Genomic DNA, 15080 nt, shown 5'->3' on the forward strand with positions numbered 1-15080 from the left:
GCTAAGCATTGCAAATTAATTGCCACTGATGTGTAATGATCGGACAATCTCTGGAAATGCTTTGACCTGACCAGCCAACACCGTCCACTTCTTAAGCCCCCGGGGATGGTGTTGTGAAGGAGAGGAGTCAAAATTTGAAGTATAAAAATGCTTTAGACATGTTAACAGACCTATCGTGATTTTTGCAAGTTAAATACAAGGAGGTGAATGGAAGCATTTTACCGTTCACTGACATCATAAGCCCTTTTTCCATAAGAAAAGGAAAAAGAAAGTCGAATTGAGTGTTAAAGCGATATAAGTCCTTTGGTAACACTTTATAATAACTACACACAATTCATCATCTATTAAGCATTTGTTAACTATTAGTTAATGGTTTGTTCATCATTAGTAATTAATTGTTCATGCACAATTTATCATCACTTAAGCATGTGTTTATAAAGTTATGATTGGTTTGTTCATAGTGAATAAGCCTATTTCTAAAATATGTATAATTTGTTGCTAATACTTAATATATCATGCAATAACATTTTGTTAATGAAATACTATTCAATATTTAACAGTTGCTACATATGCACTAATGATTAGTAAGGATGTGAATACATGTTTTGTAAACCACTTCCTAATACTATAATTCATGATTAACTCAGGAGTTACAAGTGGTCAGTTAATGATATGTGTGAGCTCATCTAAAGTGAGGACTTTTTATGCCTTGCTACACATTTGCAACTGAGTTGTGAACACTAAATTCACATTCATTCACTAAGCTGACAATTTTATCCAGAGCGACATACACATGTCACTTAAATTAAAGACAACCACAGAAGCTGGGAATCGAACCCCCAACTGAACAGGCGACAGAATGATAGCCCAGCTCTTTAACCTCTACACTACCTCTGCTATCCTGAAATAAATGGGATCTACTTTTAGTTGTTTTCAGAGGACTACTTTCCTGTTATGCGTATGACTACATTTGATGTTGCACTAAGCAGCGCATTGATACAATAGTTAGAGTTAAAGCATACAAGTAAATAATTGACAGACGTAAAAAACATGGTATAAGTAAAAAGCATAGTAAAAACATTGTCACTTTACTCTGGTGTTTATTGATTGATTGTTGTGAAGTGAAGAATAACATCCTCTCAGTTAAAAATACATAAAACTATGCAAGAGTGTCTTCTACTACACACTGTTAAAGGGATAATCCGGAGTGAAATGCACTTTGGATCAATTTTTCGGACTATTGGGAGTACATACGTTGAGTTGACACCAAAATCATGTCATTCGGATGTATTTTGAGAAAGTTCGAGCTCACCGTTTTTAGCCAAAACTCGTTAGCCTGGAAGTGACGTGGGCATGTCCTTTCGCCGCTACAAAACGCTATTTTTATACCTCTTCTACTGTTCCAAACAACACTACACTTACGTGGTAGTGAGTAGAGGATCCCTAAAGCCAAACCGAAGTAGCAGCTATCCCCACGTCTTTATGTGGTCGGATAGAGAGTCCAGAATGAATTTAATCGAGTCCGTACCTTTCCGGAAATGTTAATAAAGTGTTGTTAAAACGTTGCTAGCTGCAGCTGCGACATTTCCGGAAGTACTGATAGCCGGCTTCAGACCATCGTGCCAGCTTGGGCCAGGCTAACTTCGGGCCAAACTGGTGCTAATAGCCCGGGTCCACAAGCCTCACCTTTGCGTTCAGACTGTCAGGCCATTAGCCTCTCCGCATTACACCTCGACACGCCCTCGCTTGTGAAAACGTCACCATTACCACACCTTTTCAAGCAGGATAAGCAGAAAGTCGCGTAGGCTTTCCTATGCTGTGCTATAGAAGTCAGTCACCATTTATTGTCCGTTTGTATGTCACTTAGGCTAATATTCATTTCTATACTAACCAAGACGGTGGATTCCTAAAGAAACGCATGGCACAGACGTGTATCTAAATGAGTTATGTAACATAAATGACATTTTACCTGACTCGAAGAGCAGTAAACATTTGTAAGGCTGTGTGTACAATCCATAGACAGTAAAATCCGCATGGAGCTCCAGTGGAATTTTAGTTTCACGACGATGCCACGAGTTCACAGCCTAGCACCAAGCAGAGTAGGCTAAAGAATATATTTTGAAGCCAGTAGTAGACGCTCCTGCTAAGAACCAAACGGGCCTTTTTAAAATCCACAACTCTATGGCTACTGGAAAATGTAAGGTTAATTTATTAAATGTTATTTTGAAGCATTAACAAACAGAGTTATTTTAGAATTTACGAACTAAAGGGGCTGGAGTGCGTGAGTGAAAATGTCAGGTTGTCCCCGGCAACGCGATTTCCTGTTCTAAACAAACGACCTGCAATGGCATTTTCTATTGCCTCACCATGTTTCTTTCAAAATGAAAATAAATGAATTTTAAGCGGTGAAAATCACTACCATGTCCAGGCGTTTATGTATTCTTCTGGTGTACTAAAAGGAGAAGTTCGCGCTAGCATGAAAAACAAAGTTTATACAGTAATGTAACGTCAAGCTGGGCTAATCTAGGCTACTATTTAAGGATCTTTGATCGTATCAATAGCAGAAAACACACTGGCAGGAATAGCCTAAATTAGTGGGACGCTATGTTAGTTAGTTATATTAGTTCACTTTTTACTGTGCTACATGGTGATCTCTGGACGGAGTTAGCCTACTGACAGGCAAATATCTATGTGGATGTAACGTTATGTCTAAATTCCATGTGCAATGTTTGTGGACTCCACACACAGCAACGGGTTGACTCCGCCTTCACCTTGACGCCGCCTCTGGCCCGACTGTAGTCCCGACTGGCCCAACGATTTTGTTGGGCCAGAAATCAGGGGCTAGTAGCCCCGATTTGGCCCGCAGTTAGCACCCGCCAAGAGGTGTGAAAGCAATTAGCCCTGGCACGGCCTGGCTAGCTCGGCTTTTGCCCGACAGTCTGAAAGGGGCTATTGATAATCACCCTGTGTTATCAGTTGGTTTGAGTTTTTTGGCAGACGTAAGGAGCTGCGACCGCACAGCCCAGGCTGCAGAAGTGCCGCAAGGGCGCAGCAAATTATCTTCAGAAACAATATATTTAAGCTCACGATATTCACACCGGCCCAAAATAACGGCCCACCGGTAATTCTCCCGAATCTCCCGATTAGCCACCCGGGCCTGCACACACACACACACACACACACACACACACACAAACACGCACGCACACACGATACATGCGTAGCCTAATTGCACCTGTAGGGGGAACACGGGGCGCTGTGTGACTTGTGCGCTTATAAAGGGGTGGGTGATCGATTTGCCTGGCATCAATTGATTCCGTTTCAGCACCACCGTGGTGAACAGCTCTTGTTAAGAGCTTCTTCAGAAGCTTCTTTGGCTTGATCTTAAGATTCTCATAAGAAGGCAGTTAAGAACGCGTTTGGGAAACACCCGTATCTTAGCGCTCCTTCTTAGCGATTCCTTCTTTGGAGCCTTCTTAAGTCAGATCGCGTTTGGGAAACGCGGCCAATGTCTTCTTTACCAGCTTACTACTACAATGACTTGGTTTGTCTCTTTCTTAGTAGGCCTAGGCTAATAACTAAGTAATTGGGTGGAAATAAGTGATAATGTATTTTACGACCCTGATGCTGTGTATTTTCATGGAAATTACCTCCTTGTTTGTCATGTAATTAAACAAAAACAATAAGTTAGGGCTGGGCGATATGGACCAGAAGTCATATCCCGATATATTTAGGCTGAATATCAATATACGATATATATCCCGATATTTTTCCCGCAAAGTAGCTGCTAGAACAAAGCACCCTTAAAATTTTGATTTAAGAACCCCTTAACATAAGATCAGTTACACAAACACCTCTAAGTATTCTCCTTAACATTTTCCCTCATGTATTTGAGTTTTCTCCTTATTTCGCTTTGGACAAAGGCGTCTGCTAAATAACCATAGCCATAGCCATAGCCATAGCCATAGCCATAGCCATTATCTTAAGAAATCCCTCAATCCGTTGCACAAATGCCCAGCAGCCTAAAGGAAAACTCATATTATTATCTGAGTCAATGCTAATAAATGTAGTTAATTAACCACTTTTAACAATTGAAAATAAATAAATCTTCTGCTGCTAATATTACTTTTCAATCAAATAGGCCTATCAGAAGTTATGTCGTTTATTTAGGCCTAGTGGCTTGCTCAAGTCGTCCTAACTGATAGCCTACCATTATGAGCTTCGGTTTGGTTCACCAGGCAACATGTAACAAAAATGTTTTGGTGCACAAATGGTCTTGCTCTTTGGATGACAGCCAGAAGATAATATCTAACTAGCTAGCTAGTATAGTTCAATTCATGTCTCAGGATTTGCTTGATGAATGGATAAATGTCACCGAAAATTATCACTGTAAGATTATAGATCATTAAGCTTTAGGCTATTGTGTTTGGTGGATTGCTTTCTAATTGCATAACTTATTAGCAAGCTAGTTAGTTGCATATGTTGAACGTACCTGTTGAGTTATTTATCGCTAACATTAACATCGTGAAATTAACGTCACTGTTCTAAGGTGCGCCGTGTTTGGCTGCGTCACCCGTCAAAGTGGTCAAAGTTTATTCATGGGTTTCATCAGGTCCCTTTCCACAGGTGTATAAAATCAAGCATTGATTTTCAATGCAGACTGCATGGTGCTTGATTACTACACCTGTGGAGAGGGACCTGATGAAACCCATGAATAGTCAGATTTGTTGTGTTATTCGCTATACCATTTTATAGACAATAGCAAACGAACAATCTCCGTGGGAAACTGGAGTTTGTCGTGCCAGAAAATCCCTTTCAATGCGAATGAAAATCTAAATAACTAAATAACTGAACGAATTTCCTTACCTAAGGATACCATTTAAGACATTTTGTGCAACACCCTTAAATAATTAGGTGCTGTGTGCAACCCCGCTCTGTGTCAGAAAGAGGAGAGGCGGGCGCGGGGAGCAGCGTATAGAGCTCCGGCCAGCGGCTTGCCTGGAGCAATCAAAGCGCAAATTTGAACTATATCGGTATATACGATATGGTCTAATTCCATATCTCATTTTTAAAAATATCGATATATCTTAAATATCGATATATCGCCCAGCCCTACAATAAGTAAAGTTTCAAATAATTACCATTTTATTATAGCCTAGAAATCTAGACGCCCCTAGCGGCAGCAAATGTAATTTGGCTGGTGGGGCAGTCTAGGCATGATCCATTGAGCCAGGGAGCTGAGAGCCCGAAGCACCAGCGATCCAATCACAGCGTGTATAAAGTCGGTGGGCGGGCTTAACATAATGGTGACTTACATGCGACCAGAAGTTGCGACGGTAACGCATCCTGTTATTTGAAAACAAGAAGATGATTCGTTTAGCGTTATCCTATTGCGTGGAGAGGGAAGGTTACGCATCCTGCTACTTGAAAACAAGAAGATGATTCGTTTAGCGTTATCCTATTGCGGGGAGGGAATTTGAAAGACAACTGTTTGTCCCACCCCTCCGATTGAGCCCTGTCTACGGTGAGTGTCCAGACCCTACATCTTGATGTGGGTCTGGCTCGTCAGGCTAATTTTATTATACTTAAAATGAAAGCTGTTTGCATCGCTATTGCTTAAAAACTGCAGAGTTATTGCACTGGAAACTGCATGGAAATAACTTGTAATAAGTGGCTACAAAGGATTATTCGTAAAATTATATCAAAATACCATAGAAATTACCACCTTAAAGGGATATTCCGCCATTTTTGGAAATACGCTCATTTTCCACCTCCCCTCGAGCAAAACAATCGATATTTACCTTGTTCCCGTTCATCCAGCCATTCTGTGAGTCTGGCGATACAACTTTTAGCTTCAGCCTAGCATAGATCATTGGGTGCGTTTCATGTAGCGTTTATACGTCCTCCCTCGCTCCTCGATGCCTCGATCCTCACTGATCTACATAAAGAATGATGGGGGGGGAACAATGGGATAGTCTATCCAGTGTTAGTTATAGATCAGTGGGAACGCCCCTCGAGGATCGAGCATCGAGGATCGAGGAGGCATAATGAGAGGCACCCATTGAATTGGATTAGACCATTAGCTTCTCGCCGGCTAGCTTCATGTTTAAAAGTGCCTAAGATTTCTGGGAATTTTCTCATTTAAAACGTGTCTCCTCTGAAGTTAGAAAGTGCAATAAGACCAACTGAAAATTAAACCTGGCGTTTTTCTAGGCTGATTTGACATGGAACTACACTCTCATCTGGCGTAATAATCAAGGCAACTTGCACACTACTGGCACTACTACTGCTTGTTGTCTATGGGGACTATTTTCAGATGCTGCGTACGATATCACTGCGCCTATGGTACGTTTGCAAGTTGCCTCGATTATTACGCCAGATGAGAGTGTAGTTCCATGTCAAATCAGCCTAGAAAAACGCCAGGTTTCATTTTCAGTTGGTCTTATTGCACTTTCTAACTTGAGAGGAGACATGTTTTAAATGGGAAAATTACCAGAAATCTTAGTCACTTTTAAACATGAAGCTAGCAGGCGAGAAGCTAATGGTCTAATCCGATTCAATGATCTATGCTAGGCTGAAGCTAAAAGTTGTATCGCCAGACTCACAGAATGGCTGGATGAACGAGAACAAGGTAAATATCGATTGTTTTGCTCGAGGGGAGGTGGAAAATGAGCGTATTTCCAAAAATGGCGGAATATCCCTTTAATTGATGCTGCTTGCATTGCTATTACCTAGAAACAGCAGAGTAATTGCACTAGAAACTGCATAGAAATTACTGGTAATAAGTGGTAACAACTGGTAACAAGGGATTGTTACCATGAAATTACATAGAAATTACCATACAATTACCACCTTATTAGCGAGCCGTAATGTAAAGTGTTACCAACTTTTTGATGCGCATCGTTTTTAAGCGAATTAACTTTTTAATGGAAAAAGGACTATAGTTAAATAGAACTTTTGCACGTTGAAGGCAGCATGAAGGATACATCTATGCTGCCTTCAAAACTGGGCAAAACGAAGGTATCTTAGAAGGCAGCGTTTTTGATTCGGACGCGACACGATGCCTCTCTCCCCTGTAAGATATCTTAGAAGGCAGCATTTTTGCCCATTTCGGACACAGCCAATGAACAGCATTCTCACAGTTGCCCTTATCCTCCTCCAAGTGAGTTGTGTTGCGTTCGACGGCATATGGGACGTGGGACTTATCCTACCTCCAACTAAGGCCATCCTTAAAAATATTTTCGTTTGCCGTAACCCGACCGACTCTGTCAATTTAGGGCCGACTAACTCTTCAAACAACCAATACAAACTCAATGCAATAATGTTGAAGCGCCAAGTTTATTAGCCCCCTTGTTAGACTGTCTCAGAGACGGTTTATTAAGTAACTAAACAATGTTTGATTGTCCCGTTGGGTCCCCTGTGTCTCCTGCGTGTGCGTGAGAGTGTCTCTCCATCTCCCTCCGGTGTCACAGAATGAGTTCTGATGTGTTTTGATTGGGGGGGAGGTGTCCGAGGGGGAATATTTGGTTCAGATTGGTTAGCAATTGATAAGACGTTTAGTAATCGTTTAGAAGCCTACGTTTATGTTGTTTTGTTGTTCAATGAGGGTGAATGGCGAGTGATTGCGACCGAGATTTAGCAGTAAATCAGTTTGTTGTTTTTGAGCGGACACCTGGTGCCCATGTTGGAATGGGAGTAGGCTACGTCAGAATTGATGGCGGTCCCCGCTCTTTAGCCTGTAGGCCTACATTTTATATGCTAGGTCTTTATCCTAAATTACCGAAGTTTTGGAATGATATCTCAGCCTCCCCGTCTCCTAACACGTATTGTGTTGGACTAGGCTACGCTTCGTTTCATTCACTGTTAATGGTTTGTGCATCGTGCTTGACTGTAATGATGGCTGCGGCTGTGCCCATACCATCCATTCTCCCCATTAGTCTAACGGTGACCGTGTCGCCTTAAGTTAAAATGTTTTATCAAAAAAAGATTTCAATAAGATTTCCCAACTTGTTTGTGGTCTATATAACATACATCAGAATGAGTTGGTGATGTCACAATATGCACATTTGTTTACATTCATACCTACAAAATCACTGTGACCAAAATTGTACTTTAATTTTTTTTTACTTTTTTTATTGTGAAAAATAAATTATAGACCGACTGACCAACCCAATATTTTTTTTTTTCGACTGTTACGTCAAACAAGAATATTCTTAAGGATGGCCTAAGAAAAGTGCACTGAAATGCCTGTCGAAGTGGAACTTCCTACCGGCGAAGTCGGGGGAGCTCAACCTACCCCGACCTCACCAAATTAAATCAGAGGTTAATGGCGGCGCCCATGGAGTCACACATCGTGAGAGATAAAACTTCAACAAATAGGCTATAAACGTTACTTCTCTACGTGTAGGGTTGTTTTAGACACTGCAATTTTAACACAACTTGTTTTTTTCATATTATGACATGAAACGTTGTCATTATTACCTGTTAGAATTAAAATGTATGAGTATACCCAATTACCCTACATAGCGATATGCAGTGCTTTTACGGCTCCAGAACAGTTGGTGAAGATGTTTTAGTTAGAAGACCGCTATGTGTCAACCAATGTTACCCAGTGCGTCCATGCTTTTTGTTTACATTCCACTTCAATTACCTGGAACACTTTAAAGTAGTAGCTGGTACACTTAAGGTAGGATAAGTCCAACGTCCCATTGCCCTCGAATGCAGCATTAGAGTGGTGTGTAGGAGATTTGAGATGGCATCATCTCTGGACCTGTTGGCTCTGTAGGCAAACTGGAGGGGGTCAAAGGAGCTAGGGAGGGATGAGCAGATCATATTTTTCACCAGCCTCTCAAACACTTCATCACTGTAGACGTCAGCGCACAGGGTGGTAGTCATTTAAACATGATGGACTCTTGTTCTTTGGCACAGGAACAATGGTGGACTCAACGCAAATAAGACAACACAACACAAAAAGAGAAAACACAGTCCCGAAGTGCACAACACAACGGCAAATCACACAACACAACACAAAAAGAGACAACACAACGATATTAGCCAAACGGAAAAAGAAGGTACCCTTGGGCGACATGAATCGTCGCTGATTGGACAAAAGAACTGCTCTTAAATAAGCAAATAAATGTGTTAAGTTATCCTTTTTCTTTGATTCTATGACAGTCAGTGTCATGAAAATGTGGATATCAATAAAATCTTCAGAATGTTAACTTTCATTTGACACCAATATTATGCTTCTACTCAAAGGGGTTCTTGTGTAATAAGAGTTTTATTGTCCACCATTGTGGACCATATTGTGCACCATTAAATCTTCGAATTATTTCAGCCTGCATATCTTTTTAAATCTTTGTTACAGGGAATGTTACAGGGACTTTACCAAGAGTGCAGGCGAACGTTCAGAGAGTGTAGACAGTATGCGACAGTAGGTCAGACTCGGTCAGACTACGTGCCTATGTCACATGTACGACACCTGAGCCTGCGCAGGAGACCTATGCAGGAAATAGAAGACCAAAAAAACCTGTTAAAATTTGCTTCCTCGGTCTCTGCTGACGTCTACGTGATAGCTCTGTCCATATCTTTTACTGTCTATGGACTACTAGGGTGTATAAAGTAAAGTCGCATATCACTGAAATCGTCTACTCCTTGGCTTCAACAATATCCGGTTTTCAAGCACGAGGCATGTGGCTGACTCGTGCTGTCGTCATTCAAAGCTTGGGAGCCTGATTGACAGCTCTCTTGCCCAATCTCCTCCAGTTTCGAATATCTCGTCAACCATAGGTTGCAGAAAGACACGTGGGGTACCACTGTAACCAGAAGGATCTCACGAAAATGACCATATATGATATATGACGGTATCTAGAACGGTGACAGAACTACAAGCTGTTTTACTTCCTGATTTCAATTCGCAGATGATTTGTTTCGAACTTGTTGCTTTTGTATGAGCTGGATTATACATCTACCAAACATATTATGAATAAAACAAAGTGGATATTCCATTACTATGGGTTCTTACGGACATCTTTTTGGCGGGCTGTACATTACGTGTCCCAGTTCTTTTGTCCAATCAGCGACGATTCATGTGGCCCAAAGGTACCTTCCGTTTGGTTAATGTTGTTGTGTTGTCTCTTTTTGTGTTGTGTTGTCTCTTTTTGTGTTGTGTTGTCTCTTTTTGTGTTGTGTTGTGTTGTGTGATTTGCCGTTGTGTTGTGCACTTCGGGGCCGTGTTTTCTCTTTTTGTGTTGTGTTGTCTCATTTGTGTTGTGTTGTCTTATTTGTGTTGTGTTGTGTGATTTGCCGGTTTTTTGTGTTTTGCACTTCAGGGCCACCGTACTTACATGATTCGTGCAGATCCGATGAGAAAATATTCCACATCCGTAGAAGCTAATTGTTGCCAAAGACGCAACGTGAACAGAACGCGCATGCCGAGTAGCCTGTTGTGCGTGCAGATAGATGAAATATTCCCATATCATGGTTGAGACACCCGGGAAATCTTCCTTATTTTCAATGCTAAATGTTGACAGCTATGCTACACAGTGCAGTGTTATTGAGTTGCTATGCCTGTGATATCTGTTTTTTGATGTTGATCTGTACTATGTCTGGCTGCTATGACAATGTAATTTCTGGGGATCAATAAAGTCTGTCTGTCTGTCTTACCAAATGCATAAATAGTCTTACTGAAAGAAAACACATCCTTGTTAACCTTGATACTGCAGTACTCTTGGAAGCTTGTAACTCAGTTTTTGCTTGTGCATTTTCTCTAGACAAGTGTGAAAGAAGGCCTACTGTTGAAGCAGACAAGCTCTTTCCAACGCTGGAAAAAACGTTACTTCAAACTGCGAGGGAGGACACTGTACTATGCTAAGGATGCCAAGGTATGGTTTGTTGTTTTGCAGTATGGTTGTGAAGCCTGAATTATTCCAGATTACCTGCTGTAATGTAGAAGTGTGGATAGCCTAGCTCATGAATTGTATGCTGTATGAGAATTCAATGGCTAAAGGCAATAGAATTCTGGGAAACATGATCCAATTATGAAACATATCAAACTTAGAAAAAAATGTGAAACGTGGGTATGTTGTATTTCTACTGTACATGCACACTCAGATAAACAGCAACAAAATGTTGTGTGCCACTCCCTCCAGCAAACGGGAAAAGTGTTTAAAGTGTAAATCGGTAGCTGGGTAATTCTTCAACTATGGTACTCTTTGGGCTAGACAGTTTCAGAAAATAAAAATGTTTCTAAATTTTTTTTTTTTTTTGTATTAGTTAGTTTTTCAATCTGTCTAGATACTTTCCCTGTAGTTGGCTGTGCTGATTTGTATTGAATAATAAACATTTTGTGGCATTTTTTTTTATCGGATAGTCCAAAAAAATGTAATTTCCGTCACATAACAAAACATTTGTTTTTAAGAGAAAATAGTTACATTTCTTCTTTTATAAATATATCTGATAAAAGAGCATGCACATCTCTGTTCAAATTTGTAATTATTTTATTTTTCAGAAATTTACCTCTAAAGATTTTACAATGTTAATACTAAAAAAACACCTAAAACTAGGTCAGTGGAACATTACTTGTCATAGCTCAAAATCATGTATTTCTCAAAGTGTATACACATATCTTATCCCTAACTGCGCAATTGTCAACACCACTGAATATAGTTAGTTTGATTGTATGTTTTTTATATGTTTTACTTAAAAATATGCATTGTGGTGGAAATGACATGGTGTGGCAGAAGAGACAGTCTGTGGCGGAAATGACATGTAGGCAAATTCCCATTAAGAACTGTGGTGAACTAGAGCAAATCAATAAGCAACAGCATTGGTGAACAAAAACATGTCAAATATTTTCAAATGAACATTAGTTTTATGTCCTCATTAGCCTACCTTAATATAATAACTAGATGTACCACAAAGCGGTACACAATATGACCGCCGCTCAGTCCTGCACATTCTCTCCACAAATATAAATCATGCTTTTGTTTCCATCGTCTACTTCATCGTCTACTGCAACTTTTATGTATGTAAATGAGTGTGTGCATGTGTGCGCTTGCTTTTGCGTATGAGTTTTCGCTGTGAGTGTGTGTGGTGGGGATAATGGTGTGTGTGTGTGTGTGTGTGTGTGTGTGTGTGTGTGTGTGTGTGTGTGTGTGTCTGCTTGCCTGCTTGTATTTTATGTTTTTATGTTTAGTTCACACCAGCACGGCGCTTCTAGTAGGTCGTCAAAGCGGTCAAATGACCGGGGCGCGGCGCTTCTAGGTATAAGTGGGTCAGAACGGCACGGCACTTCTAGTGTTAAAGAATCACCCAGCTATATTAACAACTATGAGGTTAAGTAGCTAATGTAAAAATGTTACATAGCAAGTTACAAAACATCTGGTGTTACTGAACAGGTATTTTACAAAAGCAGAATTAGGACATCCAAGATAAGTGCTAAAGCGAGGTTTGACATAGGGTTGTTTGGTCATCCTTGCTCAACTCGTTTCACTAACGCCAATCCAGGATGAATAGGAGCGACTATGTCAAGCCAGGTGTAAGTTTCTCTCCCAAATAACTCACGGTTGGAATAAAAAAGACTTGGAAAATAGCGTCATTCACACAAAGTGAACGTCCGCATCTGATATAGACTAATAATGAAGTAAAGTTTCACTTATTTGAATTGGGAATCATGACTATTTCTGTAACATAGCGGGAGTAGGTGTGGCAGACCAACTGAATGCAAGTTTACGTATGCACCCACGTGTGAGAGCTTCCTTGTCTCGGCACGCAACGTCATTAAGGAAGCGTTTGTCACCGCTAAAATGCACAAAGTATGACTATGTATATCTTTATTTTGTCTTAAAACCGAAGTAGTTGGCCACGGCCATAACGCGACTGGCTGGGGCACTTGCAACGCACGCCGGCGACCCTTGTTCGATTCCCGCTCCGTGGTCCTTTCTGGATCCCACCCCAACTCTCTCCCACTCACTTACTGTCTGTATCTCTACTGTCCTGTCCAATTAAAGGCATAAAAAGCCCCCAAAAATATACTTTTAAAAAAAACAATTAGTTGAAAACACCTTCGGGCTTAGGGTTGCCACTCTCCTTGACACATTGAAAGCAAAGGATACTGTTAAAAATCTTGGTGTGTTACAGTTTTTCTCAAATGCTAAAACACAAAAGCCAATCCTCTAAACCAAATGACCAGTTGTCTAAACACATTTACTAAATCTAGCCATAATTTTTCAATACCATAAACACATTTCACATGAAGACACAATTCACAAAACATAATCCTCCGTTCTCATAAATCTAAGCACATTTTTCCTTGCTTAAACACATGTTGCAAAACATATTCTCAAATGAAAGCAATCATGTGATGCAAAATGCTTGCCACAGTCAGTAATAACTGAACACAATGAACACACAATGAACACACCTGGCGTCATTTATTACACACAACAACTCAAAATTGAAGACACTTGTTGCTAATGCGCACAGTGAGTGACTGTGGTGTGTGTGTGGTGTGAATGAAGAAAATAAAAGAACTTCACACCCTGATCATGTTTTCAAGAGTACTGTTGTGTGCAATAGATTCTGCTTTTTGAGTTCTGTTACAGTAGTGTACTTGCAGAATTTTCGGTAACACTTTACATTACGGCTCGCTAATAAGGTGGTAATTGTATGGTAATTTCTATGTAATTTCATGGTAACAATCCCTTGTTACCACTTGTTACCACATTACCAGTAATTTCTATGGAGTTTCTAGTGCAATTACTCTGCTGTTTCTAGGTAATAGCAATGCAAACAGCATTAATTAAGGTGGTAATTTCTATGGTATTTTGATATCATTTTATGAATAATCCTTTGTAGCCACTGAGTGAGTGAGTGAGTCAGTGAATGAGTGTGAGAGAGTGACAGAGACAGCCAATAAAGCTTATTGAATTGAGATAGCAGGTGTGTGTGTGTGTGTGTGTGTGTGTGTGTGTGTGTGTGAGAGTGTGAGAGTGAGTGTGTGTGAGAGAGACTCTCAGTTTTACAAGTACTTTGTGTGTGTGTGTGTGTGTGTGTGTGTGTGTGTGTGTGTGTGTGTGTGTAGTGTGAGAGAGAGAGAGAGAGAGAGAGGGGAACTCTCATTTGTACAATAACTTGAGAAATGAGTGTGTGAGTGAGTGAGTGAGGAACTCTCATTTATGCAACTTTGTGTGTGTGTGTGTGTGTGAGAGTGAGTGAGTGAGGAACTCTCATTTGTACAAGAACTTTGTGTGTGTGTGAGAGAGAGAGTGAGTGAGTGAGGAACTCTCATTTGTACAAGAACTTTGTGTGTGGGGGACTACAGGTACCTTCAGCTGCTAGTAGTGAGCTGACTGATACAAAAGAGCAACACAGTGGTTGCACAGCACAGCTCCAGCAATGCAAGAACATCTGTGGCTTGCTGTCCTTAAGCACCACCTGCAATGCCAGAATGTCATAGTAAGTCACAAATGATCATAGCCTGGTCAGTCATTCTTATTCAATACTTATAAATGCTTATTTATGAGTACATGACAATAGACTTTGAGCTTGAACTTCATTGCTTACAGATTATTTTAAGATACACTTGCATTGTGACTAATTTATTTAGACCAGCAGACCACTCCTGATGTTGAATCCTCTATCTAACTTTTTGAAGTTAGGAGATAGGATAATATTCTAAGCTAAGTGCTGGATTAATGTGCTGAACATGATATGGCATAATATTCAGCACTGATCCAACCTTTCAAAGTACCTTTCACTCCAGACTGTAGCTTAATTGAAGGATCAAAACAATGAGCAATAAAACCTTCACCCAGTGGGTACCAGCTAGGTAAACTTACCTTTTAACCTGCTTGCTCTTACATTTGCAACTATTTTCTAGTCAACATCGTCAATTCACTAAACTTTACCCTAGCTGATTCCCCACCTGCTAACATAATAACAAATGCAAGCAAAACCCCAGTGGGAACAAGCAATGCACAGTGAACCTGTGGCTGTGGCAGCTAGCTAAGGTAGCAGCTAGCACTACAGTAAACATAGCACTACAGTACACATTGATGATCCCTGGGGACATAAAAAAA

The 15080-nt window shown here is 40.5% G+C and overlaps 1 protein-coding gene across 2 annotated transcripts in view; it reads left to right on the plus strand.

The window, feature by feature from the left end:
• The window catches only part of dgkh (diacylglycerol kinase, eta), a 259266-nt gene that overhangs the window by 51649 nt on the left and 192537 nt on the right, over positions 1-15080 (plus strand). For both annotated transcript variants that reach the window (XM_062533724.1, XM_062533723.1), the window contains exon 3: positions 10773-10883. In XM_062533724.1, the coding sequence (XP_062389708.1) occupies positions 10773-10883 (111 nt within the window). The remainder of the gene's footprint in view (positions 1-10772; positions 10884-15080) is intronic.

This window comes from Sardina pilchardus, chromosome 4, assembly GCF_963854185.1.
Source record: "Sardina pilchardus chromosome 4, fSarPil1.1, whole genome shotgun sequence".
In the NCBI taxonomy this organism is placed as follows: Eukaryota; Metazoa; Chordata; class Actinopteri; order Clupeiformes; family Clupeidae; genus Sardina; species Sardina pilchardus.